We start from the raw sequence: 16,632 nt of genomic DNA, 5'->3' as shown, positions 1-16,632 counted from the left end.
CCATGACCTATTTCAAGTGTGCACCATCATGGAGTACTCTCTGATCGAATGAATTTCATGTTCTCAAGATGGTCAAAATCTTACTAGTTAAAGAGTGCCTTTTGCATTGTGTCAGTAAGAGAATTATGCAGAAGAGTAACTAAGATGGAACAAATAAACCTGTTAACATTTTAGTATTGGGTGGAGAGTAAAATGCTGGACAAGGCTCGAGAAGAGCAATCGCAATTGTAAGTACAAAAGGATATTTTATAACCATCTTCTCTCTAGCCTGGCTAAAAGAATTTTAACTTACCAAGTAAATTGACAAGATCTAGATCACGTAAGAATTCAGCAGAATAGCTCACTATCCTGGACCATCACTGATGAACTTTTAATTAAAGTATGCTTGTAAAGAGAAACAGCAAAAAGTTGCTAGCCATTTGTAGAGAATATCTGGAATGTCAGCGTTAAGGATGATTCAAAGGGAGAATTGCACTGCAAATTGACCATAATCACCTGTAAATGCCACAGATTGTGACGAGAGATTAGACAACAAATTGTGCAAAAGTAGTGTTTTTGCTTTCCACTTTCAAGAATTCACAAGGACATGGGTGAAAAACCAGTTTCAACCCTGGCTCGAGCGTGCTTCTCAGCAGAGCTACTATAATGGGTTTGAACATGTGTGTGCAATGAAAGCCACAGTCACCCACTAATCACCAGTGTGTTACAGGTAAAGAACTCTCTGTGCTCGAAGCAGATTGAAAGGAAACAGCACACAAGTGTTTTAGCTAACCCACACAACCAAGAATTGCAAATCAACTGCTCAACTTTCAATATTCTATCATCTACTCTACGTGAATAACATGGAGTCTAGCGAGTTGAGAAGATTTGTAGCTCAGGTTGAGTTTCTGGATGTGAGCTTGCTCGCTGAGCTGGAAGGTTAGTTTTCAGACATTTCGTCACCATTCTAGGCAACATGGAGTCTGTTCCACGTTTTTCTTTTAAAAGTTTCCTTTTCGACTTGCTTTTCATCTGTAACCTACTTGTTACAATTTTATTTCATATTCTTAAGTAATAAACACACTCAAATCAAGGTCAAAGTTAAATTGACTGCTTTTTACATCACAGAATCCCTACAGTGGCCCTTTGGCCCAACAAGTCCACACAGACCCATCCCCCTATAAACCCACCTAAATCTACACATCCCTGAACACTATGGGCAATTTAGCACGGCCAATCCACCTAGCCTGCACATCTTTGGACTGTGGGAGGAAACCAGAGCACCCGGAGAAAACGCACGCAGACACAGGGAGAACGTGCAAAGTAAAAAAAAAGACACAGTCACCCAAGGGTGGAATTGAACCTGGGTCCCTGGTGCTGTGAGGCAGCAGTGCTAACCACTGAGCCACCCAAGTTAGATTGGTCTGGCAGAAAAGGTATCCATGAGGGAGGGAATCCTTTGCAAATTAACTTTGTTCCAACAAAGTTGAGAAGCCAAGTGAACAATAGCGATCCGATGAGATGCGGGGTGATCAGGAAAATTCAACACAGATTACCCATCTTGAACTGAGGTAAAGTTGGGGAAATGGACCCAAGGGCTGGCTGTATCAAGGATGCTGGATTTTACAGAATTACTGCCTTTTAATTCAAGGTAAAATTGCTAGTTCTGGAAGAACTTCAGCTCAGAGATATGTCTATCTGATCGGGTTTCACACAGAGGAAACAAAAGCTTAGTGAAATGTCAAGTGAGTGTTCACACCTTCAAGCAGTAACTCAGATAAAAGGGACAGCTGTTTAAAAGACAGGGCAAAACAGCTGCTGCAGTGGAGAAAACAGAATGACTGCTTTGTACTAATAACCCAGGAGGAATGCTGCAAGAGGCCAATTTTCCAGTTCAGGAGGGAGAGTCACAACTGATTTAAGGAAGAGGGCATTGATGAAAATTGGGGTGGGGAAAACAGAGTGGAAAAACTTTAAGGACAGAGGAAGGTTTAATCCAGTAAAGTAGGGATAATTGAACCCAAAGGTACTTTGGACTCATTCCTCCTGCAGAATGGCAGTGAAAGGTCTGCAAAAGTGTACCTTAAAATTAAAAGTTGAGGAGCACTTTCTTTACTGTCTATTAAGCAAGGATAGTAACATCTAATCTATTTTCTGCTTAGTTGGTCTTTAATGAAAATATCTTCTGTTTCTGTAGGGAAAGCGTTGCTACAGGGGTTGTAATAATAATGCAAACACTAAAACAATGGTCCTAGAAACAATTTCTGGAAAACAGTGCAGTTCATAATCCACATGTAGACTCCCTTCCAACTAGTTCAATCCAATGGATACAAATACCAATGGTGTTGATCTTGGAAGAACATTTATCATAGGCTAGACTCCCTACAGTGTGGAAACACATCATTCAGCCAAACAAGTCCAAGTCAACTATCTAAAAGAACATCACACCCACATTCACCCCTTACCCTATCCCTGTAATCCAGCATTTCCCCAGGGTTAATCCCCCCCGAGCCTACAGATCCCTGGACACAACAGGCAATTTAATATGGCCGATCCACCTATCCTGCACATTTGTTAGACTGTGGGAGAAAGGAACAGAATGTGTAGAGTCCACACAGACAGTTGTCCAAGACTGGAACTGAACCCAGGTCTCTGGTGCTGAGACAACAGCACTAACCAAGTCGGTGTGCTGCTCCACCTTAGAGGCCAACTGGCAATGCCATCTTGTTACTTTCAATTGGTTGGATTGATGTTTAGGACAAACACATCTGCTCCTCGCAGTTGTAGAGAATTGTGACTTCCATTACTCAAGGGAAAACAAAAGAGCCACCATTTCCTGGTTTCATCTTCAGGTAATTACCAACTGCTAAAGTTTATAACAGCTGCCCCAGGTTGCAGCAAGTTTTAGCGATGGGCTAGGACCTGGCACAGCCACTGTCCAAAATGGGATCAGGTGACCAACTTAGCCTGACATTTAAAATATGCTTAAGAATGCTTTTGCATTCATAAAGAATGGCTTGCATCAAATGGAGCAGCATAGTGAAATAAGCATTTTGCACAAAGCCTAACTGCAAACTGGAACAAGAACATACTGCCAGCAGGTAGAGTGCATGGTTTGGGGGTGGGGGCTTGGGGAGGTGTGCAGTGTTGTTTGGTGATGGAGTAGCAGTAACTCCAAGTAAGCTGGAAGCCCAGCTGTCAACAGTAAAAGTCAGTCTGGATTAGCACTGGAACCAAGTTTATTCTAACACAAAGCACCCTACAAGCTAATAAATTGCCAACTTAAATCTTCACTGACTGCTAGAAGAAAGAATCTATGGCATACCACACCTGTTTTAACAAAAGCAAAACTTTAGAAACAGGCATGAAATGCAAAGAGAAAACCACCTGACTTCCCTCGGAAGGGAAACTAACTCCTGTGGGTTTATACACCAGACTGGTCAGAAGGTTGGGAATAATAAGCACTGCAGATGCTGGGGTCAGAGCTAAGTGTGGAGCTGGGGGAGTGCAACAGGCCAGGCAGAGTAGGAAAGTTGACATCTCAGGTCAGTACCCTGATCTGACAAGTCAGCTTTCCTGCTGGACAGGAGGACAGGCTTGTTTTACCCTCTTGGTGATTCTAAATACCCACAGGCTTTGTGTTAGAGATGATGTTGTACAAGTGTGGACTCGTGTTGTGAATGTCATTGTGAACACATCCATTAAACACTTCTGTACAGCATATAAAAGAGACACTAGATTGGTAGAGGCTATTGTCAAAGACTTAGCAGCTAGCTTGCAGAGCCAAGACCCTAAACCAATTGCTTCAGTTACTAGTATCTAGCTTAGTTGGAATTTTCCACTTTGTACTTGCTACAGAACCCAGGGACTAGCTCTTGTTTTCTTGGGCCTGCCCTGTTCAAACTCTGGTTGAGGCAACCACCCCTTTAACTCAAAAAAAAAGCCCAGTTAATTTGACTGTTTTTAAAAGCTTTGGACTCAGGAAGAGATTTTAAATTGGAAAAAACAAAGTGTTAGTTAGGGGAGCTCACACTGCTCCCCTTACCCAGCAATAAGGATTTGGGGCATCTCATTTAGAATCCACATTTATTGCATGCCCTTGGTCACAGACTGATTAAGGTGTGTTTGTGCCCTGGAGCTAGAGGCTAATTGGTAAACCTGCAATTTAAGCTAGCCATTGTTAGGCAGCACATGCTTAAAAAATCCATTTTGTTCTAATATCTAGAATTGCACATCAGATGTTTCATTCATGGATGGATGTGGTTGTAACTGGCTAAGATGGAATTTGCTGAACCCAATTGCCAAAGGGCAGTTAAGAACCACATTGCAGCAGCCTGGAGCCACATGAAGGCCAGTTCAAAAGCCAAAAGAATGAACTTTAACAAATTCATAGTCTCATTACAGATTATTGCCAAAATGATCCTAGACTAGAGCTATCTCCTCTTATGGAGTGGAGAGCCAAAAGTGAATGAGTCCATTAACCACGGGTAACAAATGCTGACTTTATCAGCACTGCTGATAAAAGATCATGCTGCCTATAACACTAGGCAGCCAGAGGTACAAACTCAGATGAAGTTAACTAGGTTCAGTGACTTTATTATGCAGTTGGTTTGAGGCCATCTCTACATTGATTATGCAGTTGTTACTTTTTCATTGCCTTTGCAGCTGACTTGGTCACTTTGCCAGGTCCAGCAGATTTTTTATCTACTGCCTTGATCACACCAACAGCCACCGTCTGCCTCATGTCTCGTACTGCAAACCGGCCTGCAACAGAGAATAGAGAGATCAGTTTTATCTGGTGTTGAGTGTGGGTTGTAGACAAAGCCATAACATTTTTGGAAAGAGCAAAGAATGTTTGTATCCATGCTGGAGGGCCAAAACAAAAAAAAATTAAGTTTGTTGCAGCTATATAGAGCTTTATAGTTAGGGCACACTTGGATTACACGTACAGCTCTACCAGAAATGTAAAGGCTTTGAGGGTACAGAAACCTTTACCAGGATGTCACTTGGTTTGAAGTGTATTAACTAAGAGAGATTGGATAAACTGAAGTGAGGAGTTACCCAATAGAAGTTTAAATTGAGGGGCATATAGAATGGATAGTTGAAGCCCTTATCTACAGGGTAGTCAGTTATTAAGTGACTGTGGTGAAAAAGTTTAAAGAGGCTTTTCAGAAAGTGTGACAAGTGCCTGGAACACACTGCAGAGTTGGAGGAGCCAGATGCAATAGTAACATCTAGAGGAATGTTGACAGCTATTACAGGCAGGGGATAAGTGAATACAGATTACATAGATGCAAAAATGCATTTTGTCTAGAAAAGCATCATGTGTTGGCACACAGTGTACTGAAAACCCTGTTCTATTCTAAAGGACACTTCCATTCCTACTTGATGGGAGACCTGGCATGCAATGCCATAGCCAGGGACAAGGAAAATCAGATACTCTAAAAAATGTTTTGATAAGGTAATGTGCACAACTATGGGAAGGGGACAGAAAGTAACACCTAGGTGTATATAAAAGGTGCAGGAACTGGGGCCTGGTCTGATGGGACAATATTGATTGTCAAGGGCAATCTTCAGTGGATTATGTTGGTTAAGTGGTTCATCAACTAGACAGGGCATGGTGCTAGTTACAAGTTTGCCTAAAGCCTCATGGCAGGAATTAGTGGCAGATATCACATGTTGGGCAGAGCTGCTGGGGTCTGAACACAAAGTGGGGCTTAGCTCAGCCAGAGGGTGGTAGAAAGCACAGTCCTGTTTAGTGTGATCCGCATCATCTGACAATGTATGCTATGCCAGTTCTGAGCACAATGGGCTATCTTGCAACTCAGTTGGTGTAAAGAAGTGGGAGGATTAAGGGTGGATTGCCCGCCATGTGGTACGATAGCACTTCAAGCCAAGTCCATGCACCATTACCATGATGAGAAATTCTCCTCTAGTTGAGATGTTGCCTAATTTTTCAGCTTCAGCTGAAAAATTCAGCTTATGTTTTGATGGTAGAGGGGAGGGTGATGGCAAGAATGGCTCTGGTGCCAACTCAGCACAAGGTGGGGGGGGTGGGGGGTGGGGAAGCACAGAATGAAGTGTCCCAGAAAATGGAGTTTCTCTAGGCCCTAGGGAGTTGCCAATTAGTGGAGGCAGATCAAAGATTCAATTGTGCAATATATTTTATAGAACATAGAAGAGTACAGCACAGCATAGTACAGGCCCTTCAGCCCACAATGTTGTGCTGTGGAATATTCCTACAGCAAAAAAATAAAATAACCTAACCTACATTCCCCTCAATTCACTGCTGTCCATGTGCATGTCCAGCAGTCACTTAAATGTCAATGACTGCTTCCACGACTACCACTGGTAAACTATTTCATGCACTCAACTCTGAAGAACCTTCCTCTGACATCTCCTCTATACATTCCTCCTAACACCTTAAAACGATAACCCCTCGTAGCAGTCAACCCTGCCCTGGGGAAAAGCCTCTGGCTATAGACTCTATCCATGCCTCATTACTTTGTACACCTCGCTCAGGTCACTTCTCAGACTCTCCTCTCTGGAGGAGAGCTCAGTCAACCTTTCCTCGTAAGACAAGCCCTCCAGTCCAGGCAGCATCCTGGTAAACCTCCTTTGTGCCCTCTCCAAAGCCTCCACATCTTTCCTATAATAGGGCAACCAGAACTGGACACAATATTCCAAGTGTGGCCTCACCAGGGTTTTGTAGAGCTGCAGCATAACCTTGTGGCTCTTAAACTTGATCCCCCTGTAAATGAAAGCCAAAACACCATATGCTTTCATAACCTTATCCACCTGGGTGGCAACTTGGAGGGAGCTATCCACTTGAACACCAAGATCCCGCCGTTCCTCCACACTGCTGAGAATCCTGCCTTTAATCCTATATTCAGCATTTAATTCGACCTTCCAAAATGCATCACTTTGCATTTATCCAGGTTGAACTCCATCTGCCATTTCTCAGCCCAGCTCTGCATTCTGTCAGTGTCTTGCTGAAGCCTGCAATAGCCCTCGATACTATCAATGGCACCTCCAACCTTTGTCATCAGCAAACATACTAACCCACCCCTCAACCTCCTCATCCAAGAGGATTTATAAAAACTGCAAAGAGCAGAGGCCCAAGAACAGAGCCCTGTAGGACACCACTCCGCATTGACCTCCAGGCAGAATACATACCATCTACAACCAATCTGCCTGTCAGCCAACTAATTATGAATCCAGACAGCCAAATCACCCTGTATCCCATACCTCCTGACTTTATGAACCTGCTGTGGGGAAACCTTATCAAGTGCCTTGCTGCAGTCCACGTACACATCCACTGCCCGACCCTTGTTAACCTGTCATGACTTCCTCCATTCAATAAGATTTGTAAGGTATGACCTGCCCCTCAAAGCCATGCTGACTCCCTTTAATCACGCTATGCTTTTCCAAGTAGTCATAAATCCTATCCCTCAATTCTTTCCAAAACCTTGCTGACCACAGATGCAAGACTGACTGGTCTGTGATTTCCAGGGATTTCCCTATTCCCTTTCTTGAAAAGAGGAACAAGATTTGCCTCCCTCCAATCTTCCAGTACAACTCTTGTGGAGAGGGAGGAAGCAAAGATCTTCACTAGCAGCTTAGCAACCTCCTTTCCTTGCTTCCTGGAACAACCTAGGATATCTAATATTCCAGCTACTGAATTCAATTGTACTTAAACTGTTTGCAGTGGAAAGAAAAATCAAAAAAGTTTCATTCTCACCAAGGGGAGGGTAATTAGAGAAGGTTTCCACACACATTGGTTTCCCTGGAATCATCACAACGATGCCAGCATCTCCAGATTTCAAGCTCTTTGGGTTGTCCTCCAGCTTCTTGCCAGATCGACGGTCAATCTTCTGACTGAGTTCAGAGAACTTGCAAGCAATGTGTGCAGTATGGCAGTCTAATACAGGTGAGTAGCCAGCATTGATCTGTCCAGGGTGATTCAGAATGATCACCTGGAAAATTAGCCAATTAGAGTACAGAATTCTATTGCACCGCCAGCTGACAATGTAGTAAGGATTACATCAGACAGTGACAAGTGCTTCCCAAACAAGCTTGAAAGTGTAAGCAAGATTTTAAATCACTACTGCTAAACATGTGGTGCCATTGGTAGATGTTTACCAAGTTTCAGTCAGAAATTGAAGTATTTGAATTATAGTATTTTTAGATCCTAGGTTTAGATGCAGGACTCCCTGCTCCTCTACAGGAGAATTTAGCTTTAACTCAGGACAGTTGGAATGTTAATCTTTGGAAGCTCACATCTTATCACACTGGACTTGAAAGTCTGTTATAATTAGTAGATAGATTCCATTTGCTAGTTTTACTGTTTATTCCTGTTGGATCCAAGTCATGTTACTCTCCTTTAATTACAACTCCCAGAATATTCCTGTTTTTTCATCTTCAACTGGTTAATTGTTATCATAAGTGGATGATATCCCCAAATGATACCCATCAAGGGATGTTTAGACTAAAAACAAAACCAAAATGATGTTGGAATGTGAAAAAAGGGGAGAATTCACTGTGGGCCTCATGCTTAGTCTGGAGAATCTTTGGAATGACAAGGAACTTTATACTTGAGGATGCAAAGCCAAAATCAGAGTTGTAATCTTGGAGTAAAGAGGCCAGTTTTTGTTGGCATTGCAGCAGGAGCATCACCCAGCCTGAGGGCAGAGGTAAAAGTAGGCACGAGAGAAAAAAAAAGTTTCTCCTTCCAGCAATGCAGGAGAGGACAGAGGGTATGAAAATGTCTAATCCAGATCTGTATTAGTGTGATGTAGTTCTGTAGGGCTGGTGTTGTGAAGGTCACAGCTGAGGAACTCCACCAGGCACCACTGCCCTTAACAGTTCAAGGAAGCCACTGATGACAGAGGTCCTCCTTCACCCACTACCATAGGAGCACCTCCTGCACCCTTCCTTTGTTTAAGCTGCCAAACTAAAACCTCCCAACAGTCGAGGCAAGCAAACTAGAACTACAAATCAATAGCTGTGACATTTTATAATTGCACTAAGTCAGATTTGTATGTTTATTCAAAAAAAATCCTATCTTCCTCACCAAGAGGTATGAAATGTAAATAGTAGGTTGTTCAGCACTTGGTGTGAAGAGGGAGGGGGAGAGAAGACTCAGTGGGGGTTATTGTTGATTACAACAGTTCCCAAGCAGGGCCGGAAGCTAGTGGCCAACTGCCAACATAGTAAGTTAAGGCCATTGATTTTGCTCACCTGGGCTGTAAAACTCCCTGATTCCAAAGGAGGATCATTCTTGCTATCTCCAGCCACGTTACCACGGCGAATGTCTTTTATTGACACATTCTTGACATTGAACCCAACATTGTCTCCAGGCACAGCTTCTACTAATGCCTCATGGTGCATCTCCACAGATTTCACTTCAGTGGAGAGGTTAACAGGAGCAAAAGTCACCACCATTCCAGCCTTCAATATTCCTGTCTCAACTCTGCCCACTGGCACTGTACCAATCCCTGAATGTATAAAAAAAGTGTTAAAATTTAATTTTTGATCTATGTTTGCTAGGTAATGTTCACAATTGAATTGAACCTCACCTCCAATTTTATAGACATCTTGTAGTGGGAGGCGAAGAGGCTTGTCTGTTGGACGTGATGGAGGAAGGATGGCATCTAGAGCTTCCAGCAGTGTTGTTCCAGCAGCATTGCCTTCCTTGCGGTCCATTTTCCAGCCTTTGAACCAAGGCATCTGTATTGAGAGCATCAGATGCACATGTGTATAGGAATAAAATTGGAAAACCCAAATTAGGAGAACAAATTTATTCAAAAAAGGTCAACCATAACTGCAAGAGTTTAAAGTTGAATTTAACCATGCAAGCTGAAGTATGAGGTCTACTGAAGAGATTAATACTGCAATAGAGATCTTAAATCTGGTTTAAGTCATTCTGTTAGTGAAAAGTAAAAGCTACACCTCAAAAATGTCAAAAAATGTGGAAGAGGATTAAATTAATCAACAAAAATCTAGTCCTGGTCCACTTATAATAATCACTTGTCAACATTGATTGAAAGCATACTGTAATTGATTTGTACTCTGGTGGTTAGTGGCTCGTGGCTTAATTTCACAAATCAGGGAGTGGACAATAATCTAAAGACAGAAGTTGCTACTTGCATGTAATTCAGTCTGTGCATTGATTTCTAAGATTTCATGTTGCATAGGAGGATTGTTCAAGTGACTCATGACAACTGTTGCCATTGTTCAGTTCTATCTGAGTGTGCTATCTGGAGATGGCCAAACCATGGCTCATGTAAACCTATGTACACAGGCAATTTGGTGATGAAAAAGCATCTAAGGTGGGTGGGATCACTTTTGCATGCAAGCGAGGAAACCTGGTGTCTTGAAAGCCTATTTCTCATAAGCTACCAGTATTTACCCTTATAACAATTCTCTAGCAGAATAAAGTTAGTCATCTTCATCTGCATAATCAACACTGGGCTAAATGCCTGTTCTGTAGTGGCAATACTAGGCAGGGATCTTGTTTGGTAATTCACTGCCACGAGTGTTCTCACTTACATTTTTGCTAGGTTCCAGCATGTTGTCCCCATGCCATCCTGAGATTGGTACAAAAGCCACTGCAGCAGGATTGTAGCCAATCTTCTTGATGTATGTACTCACTTCTTTCACAATTTCTTCAAATCTCTTGCTGCTGAAGTGAGGCTCTGTGGAGTCCATTTTGTTGACTCCAACAATTAGCTGTTTTACACCCAAGGTGAAAGCTAAGAGTGCATGTTCCCGAGTTTGTCCATTCTTTGAAATGCCAGCCTCAAATTCACCTACACCTGCAGCCACAATCAACACTGCACAGTCAGCCTGCAAACAAGTTCAGTTTCATTAGAAGGGGTTTAGGAGCAACATCTACAGATGACAAAATTGAGATTGTATGTCCCATCACAGAGGGTTACAACATTGAAGTGTAACTTGGCTATGCAATGGGGACAATATTAAAGTGTGGTTGCAGGAAGGGGACCTACAAAATAAAGCATGGAGCTGGATGAACACAGCAGGCCAAGCAGCATCTCAGGAGCACAAAAGCTGACGTTTTGGGCCTAGACCCTTCAGAGAGGGGGATGGGGTGAGGGAACTGGAATAAATAGGGAGGGGGAGGCAGACCAAAGATGGAGAGAAAAGAAGATAGGTAGAGGAGAGTATAGGTAGGGAGGGATAGGTCAGTTTGGGGAAGACAGACAGGATGAGGTGGTAGGTAGGAAGTGGAGGTGTGGCTTGAGGTGGGAGGAAGGAACAGGTTAGGGAAGCAGAGACAGGCATGGCTGGTTTTGGGATGCAGTGGAGGGGTTGGGAGAAAATGGGGAGATTTAGAAGCTTGTGAAGTCCACATTGATACCATTGGGCTGCAGAGTTCCCAAGCAGAACACGAGTTGCTGTTCTTGCAACCTTCGGGTGGCATCATTGTGGCACTGCAGGACGCCCATGATGGGCATATCATCTGAGGAATTGGGGGGTGGAGTTAAAGTGGTTCACGACTGGGAGGTGCAGTTGTTTGTTGCAAGCCAAGCAGAGGTGTTCTGCAAAGTGGTCCCCCAAGCCTCCCCTTGGTTGCCCCAATGTAGAGGAAGCCACACCAGGTACAATGGATACAATATACCACATGTCAAGCAGATGTTCACCTGCACATCTGCCAGATATGGAAGGGCATCTTGGGGCCAGGGATGGGGGTGAGGGAGGTGGTGTGGGGGCAAGTGTAGCACTTCCTGCTGTTGCAGAGAGCGAGAGCGCTCTCTCTGGAAGGCAGACAAGGGTGGGGATGGAAAAATAGCTTGGGTGGTGGGGTCAGATTGTAGATGGCAGAAGTGTCAGAGGATGATATGTTGTATCCGGAGGATGGTGGGGTGGTATGAGAACACGAGGGGGATCCTCTGGGGGAGGTTGTGGCAGGGGCAGGGCAGGTGAGGGATGCGTTGTGGGAAATGCAGTCAAGGGCGTTCTCTACCACTGTTGGAGGGGTGGGGGGTGGAATTGCAGCCCTTGAAGAACATGGACATCTGGGATGTGCGCAAGTGAAACAAAAAATGTTGCTTTTTGGTGAAAAAATTCTAATTCACCAGTTTGTGACGAGCAGTTAGAATGTTACATAACTAGGTTAGAAAAAAGGTGGTGACTGGAGACTATAAAGTGGCTAAGAGGTTTAACTATTACCCCAGAACAAAAATATGCGCTGAGTGTAGGGTGCCTTTGTAAATTGGTACAATTCTGTATTAGCTGTGGTGAAATAATGTATTCAAATGGTTTTTACACAGTTGGTGCCTTGACTCAACAGTCAAAGTAATGCAATTTCAGAATTACTATGTCCACCCACAATCTCTTGATTCTGAGATCTCCATTTATTTCATTTCTGAAATGAGTGCAAGGCTCATTAAACATCAGGTCCTCATTTCTAGCTTTGTGAAGGTACAGTTTGTTGTAACACATACCTGAGAGGTCCCAGTGATCATGTTCTTTATGAAATCCCTGTGTCCAGGTGCATCAATGATAGTGATGTAGTACTTAGTGGTTTCAAACTTCCACAAGGAAATGTCAATAGTAATACCACGTTCCCTCTCAGCCTTCAGTTTGTCCAGCACCCAGGCATACTTGAAGGAGCCTTTACCCATCTGCAAGATAAGTGCTAAAGTCTAACATTTTACTGTCAAACATTTATCAAGTTCTTACTGGGCTCAAAATCTTGCTGGTGCTACCAGCTTCAAGTCAATTTCTTTGATATGCACAGATACTGCCAAATAGTTTCCAACATCCTTTGGACAAAAGGATAAACATCATTTTAGGTGAAGAGTGCTGGTTTTGAGCACTTTGAAGTTAAATCAATCCAGTTGATTAGTAGGAGTACTATTTGCATGTATTGCGTTAAAAATGTGTTAACTTCAATTTAAGTGATTTAATAGATGGTGTTTATAGCCATTTATAATCCCACCTATTTTGACAGTAAACATATGACTTTCTTGTCCAGGATACAGAAATACACCAACCTTGAAGAGAAGCACTGATTGGAATGCAACTTAAAGATTTAACACAAGGCATTAATTACTTCTAATGGGAAGAGGAAGAGAAACAAAACATCTGGATGTACAAGGTGGACGCTGGAGCCATAATGGGTTATTACCCATTATTACACATCCAAAAGGGAAGTTCTCTATTGGATGAGAGCAACATTTTTAATTAAGTGGGAACAAGCCAACTTGCAATAGAGGTTGCATTTGGGTGCAACTAGTAGCATCAATTATCAAAGAGCAGTTCAACGAGTAACTTAGGGGAAGTTTAACACCATGAGATATGGGAGCTAAATTAGACCATTCAGCCCATAGAAGATAGGTCTCAAAATCTATTCTTCAGTCTTCATCTAAAAACTCCCAGTTTCCTTCCTAATCAGAAGGTCTCAATACCTTGGCCTCCACAGCCCCCTGCAGCAATAACGGCCAGATTCATCACCCTCTAAAGAAGCTCCTAAGCTGTCAAAGGGCCACCCATTCATTGAGGGGGTGTCCTCAGGTCCTACACTCTACTACTAGCAGAAAGATCTTCTCCATAGCCACTCCATTCAGGAGTGAGTAATCTGTATATTAGTGAAGTTCCCCTTCATCTTTCTAAACTTCATTGAATATGGATCCAGAGTCCTTAACTGCACTCCTAAAGCCCTTCATCCCAGGGAAGATTCTTGTAAACCTCATCTAGGAGCCTCCAACACAACTTTGAAGTTAAAAAAGCCCTTTACAGCTCAGGTTTAAGCAGCCACAAGTTTATAGGGTCAGGGGTTGTACAACATGGAAACAGACCCTTCGGTCTGACTCATCCATGCTAATCGGATGTCCTGAACAATCTAGTCCCATATCCCTCTACACTATCCTTATTCATATACCCAACCAGACACTAAGTGTTGCAATTGTACAAGCCTCCACCACTTCCTCTAGCAAGAGATTCCAGACACCTAGCACCTTCTATTTGAAAAAAGAAAATTGCCACTCAGGTGGCTTTTACATCTTTCCCCCTCTCCATTTGGACTCCCAACATGGGGTAGGGGATAAAAGCCTTATCTATTCACCTTATCCATACCCCTCATGATTTTATAAGCTAAAAACTCAACCTCCAACATTCCCAGGAGAAGAACAGCCCTGGCCTATTTACCTTCTCCATATAGGCTCAAATTCTCCATCCCCAGCAACATCCTTGATAACCTTTTCTGCACCTTCAAGTTCAGCAACATCTTTCCTACAGCAGTTGCTTGAATCAAGGTCATAGAAAACCAGCCATCCTGCTGAGTAATCAAGTACCAGTTGAAACATTCCCTTTAAAAATAGACTTGAAATTACAATTCATAATGCAGGTATTAGGCTTCCACACAGTGCTGCTTGCATTAGGAATGCATGATGCATTACCCAAATGAGATACAAAGCCCTATCTTAAGCTATTAAGAAACAAACATATGCAAAATTTCAGTTTGTCTGCAAGAAAACGTGACCATAAGATATTAGACCAGGAATGCAATGGATTTAAAAGCAAAAAAACTGGATTTAAAAAATAGTATTCACCACAACACTACCATAGAACAAAAAAAAGCCAAATCCACCTCATAATTAACTTCCATTTAAAATAAAAATACCTCAGCAGCTTCTTTTTCAAATTTTTCAATGGTCCTCTTGTCAATGCCACCACACTTGTAAATCAAGTGACCAGTGGTAGTAGATTTACCAGAGTCCACATGGCCAATAACTACAATATTAATGTGGGTTTTCTCTTTACCCATTGTGATAGCAGCTCAGAGAAGATGCAACTACTTTTGGAATAACAAAAAATGTGAAGAATACTATTCCTACCAAGAACAGCATTTATATTGGCTGACCAGCCTGCCCTATGGACAGCTGAAAATAATGAACCAGCACATTGTAATTGTTAACAGTCGATTAGAAAGCCTAGTTGAAACACTTGCTGATTAACTAGGATAATTAATCCTCAAACAAAAGCATTGAAACCACAATTGTACCCTTTATGAAGAATAATGACCAAATTCTAATAAATACTCTCAAGGTAGAGTTATGGCAGTGTAGGGCTCCTCTGGTATAGTGGTAATGTTCCTAGTCAATGTGGTAAGAGGCCTTGGTTCAAGTCCCACTCTGCTCAGAGGTGAGTTATAACACCTTTGAATGGCTTGATGAGGCAAATACTATTGATAGATAACTTCCATGCATGTATAGAATTTGTTGTGTCAAATAAAGTTCCAGTTGCAAGAATTTTTTTTAATGTTACAGCCTGGTAGGTTTTTGTGGTGTAGTGGTTGTGGACTTACCACTGGACCTGGAAAGTTTTGTTCAAATTCCACCTGTCTCGATGTGTGGCATAGCATATCCAAATAATTTGATTCATAATGATGTATGATGCTGTTCTGGTGGACATTCCAATGGTGGTGTTCTTGCCTGTGGGTCATAAAGTCTGTGTTGAAGTCCATCCTGTGCCAGAGGTGCATGACAAGTTTGTTTTTTACAAACTTAAGACTGAGACAGATAGGTTCTTGATCATCCAGGGGATCATGGGTTATGGGGAGAAAGTGGCAGGAGGAACTTATCAACCATGATTCAATGTTGGAAAGACTCAATGGGCCAAATGGCCTAATTTCAGTTTCTATGTATTATGGTCTTATGGGTCATAGGTTAGCCTGAAGCGATTTCTGTTTTATTTCAAATTTCCAACATTTGTAGTTATTTATTTATGTGTTATTGCAGGCTGGTTAAAAGTAATTTTATAGGACTGTTCTTGTTATCTATTCATCATTTCTCTAGCGCATTCTCTCTCGCTCTCTCTCGCTCTCTCTCTCTCTCGCGCTCTCTCTCGCTCTCTCGCGCTCTCTCTCGCTCTCTCGCGCTCTCTCGCTCTCTCTCGCGCGCGTTCCCTCTCCAGATAGTCGGTCATAGGCATGGCTGGAGAACAGCATCCTGGACCAACACTAATCTGGGCCTGTCAATAGCCATTGCGGCAGCAGACCCATGAGGACATCTTCTGACCCATCCGAAACCTTCATAGCAGGTAGCCAGAAATCAGAAACATAGGATTGAAGGGCTGCCAGAAAGAAGGGGCAGGTTCCCCTAGTGTCTCATAGAGCAGTCTAACATAAGTACCAACTCAACACTCTTTAATCGGAGCACAACCAAGAGAAAACTTAAGCAAAGGGAATTCATAATACAAGTAATAACATATTTTATGAAGTGGCTTCAGAATCTGTTTGGTAGACTATTCCCATGCAACACTTTCCAACTCGGATCCTGAAGAATGCAGGGGAGGATTCCTACATTTAAAGTACCAGGCTCCTTTTGAAATGGTTGGCTCCTGGTGAAAGTACAGAGGTTGGCACACTGGGAACAAAGGAAAATTAGCTAATTATACAATTAGAGATGTATAGCATGGAATCATGGACCTTTGGTCCAACTCATGCATGCCAACCAGATATCCTAAATTCATCTAGTACCATTTGCCAGTATTTGGCCCATTTTCCTCTCAACCCTTCCTATTCATACACCCATCCAGATGCCTTTTAAATGTTATAATTGTGCCAACCTCCACCACTTCCTCCGACAGCTTATTCCACACAAGCTCTACTCTCTGTGCTTAAAAATT

At 42.6% G+C, this 16,632-nt stretch overlaps 1 protein-coding gene across 1 annotated transcript; it reads right to left on the bottom strand.

Annotated features, from left to right (window-relative positions):
- Nucleotides 1-4,621: 4,621 nt before the first annotated feature.
- Nucleotides 4,622-14,770, bottom strand: LOC125460401 (elongation factor 1-alpha, somatic form-like). The gene is made up of 7 exons (XM_048547855.1): nt 14,627-14,770; nt 12,447-12,626; nt 10,531-10,827; nt 9,558-9,708; nt 9,220-9,476; nt 7,721-7,955; nt 4,622-4,743 (listed from the first exon to the last, which is right to left on the bottom strand). The coding sequence occupies exons 1-7, from the start codon at nt 14,768-14,770 to the stop codon at nt 4,622-4,624; spliced, it is 1,386 nt and encodes a 461-aa protein (XP_048403812.1).
- Nucleotides 14,771-16,632: the final 1,862 nt, after the last annotated feature.

Source organism: Stegostoma tigrinum, chromosome 11 (genome assembly GCF_030684315.1).
Source record: "Stegostoma tigrinum isolate sSteTig4 chromosome 11, sSteTig4.hap1, whole genome shotgun sequence".
Lineage (NCBI taxonomy): Eukaryota > Metazoa > Chordata > Chondrichthyes > Orectolobiformes > Stegostomatidae > Stegostoma > Stegostoma tigrinum.
Note: the sequence above shows the minus strand (reverse complement) of the source record. Positions and strands in the feature narration are given on the sequence as shown.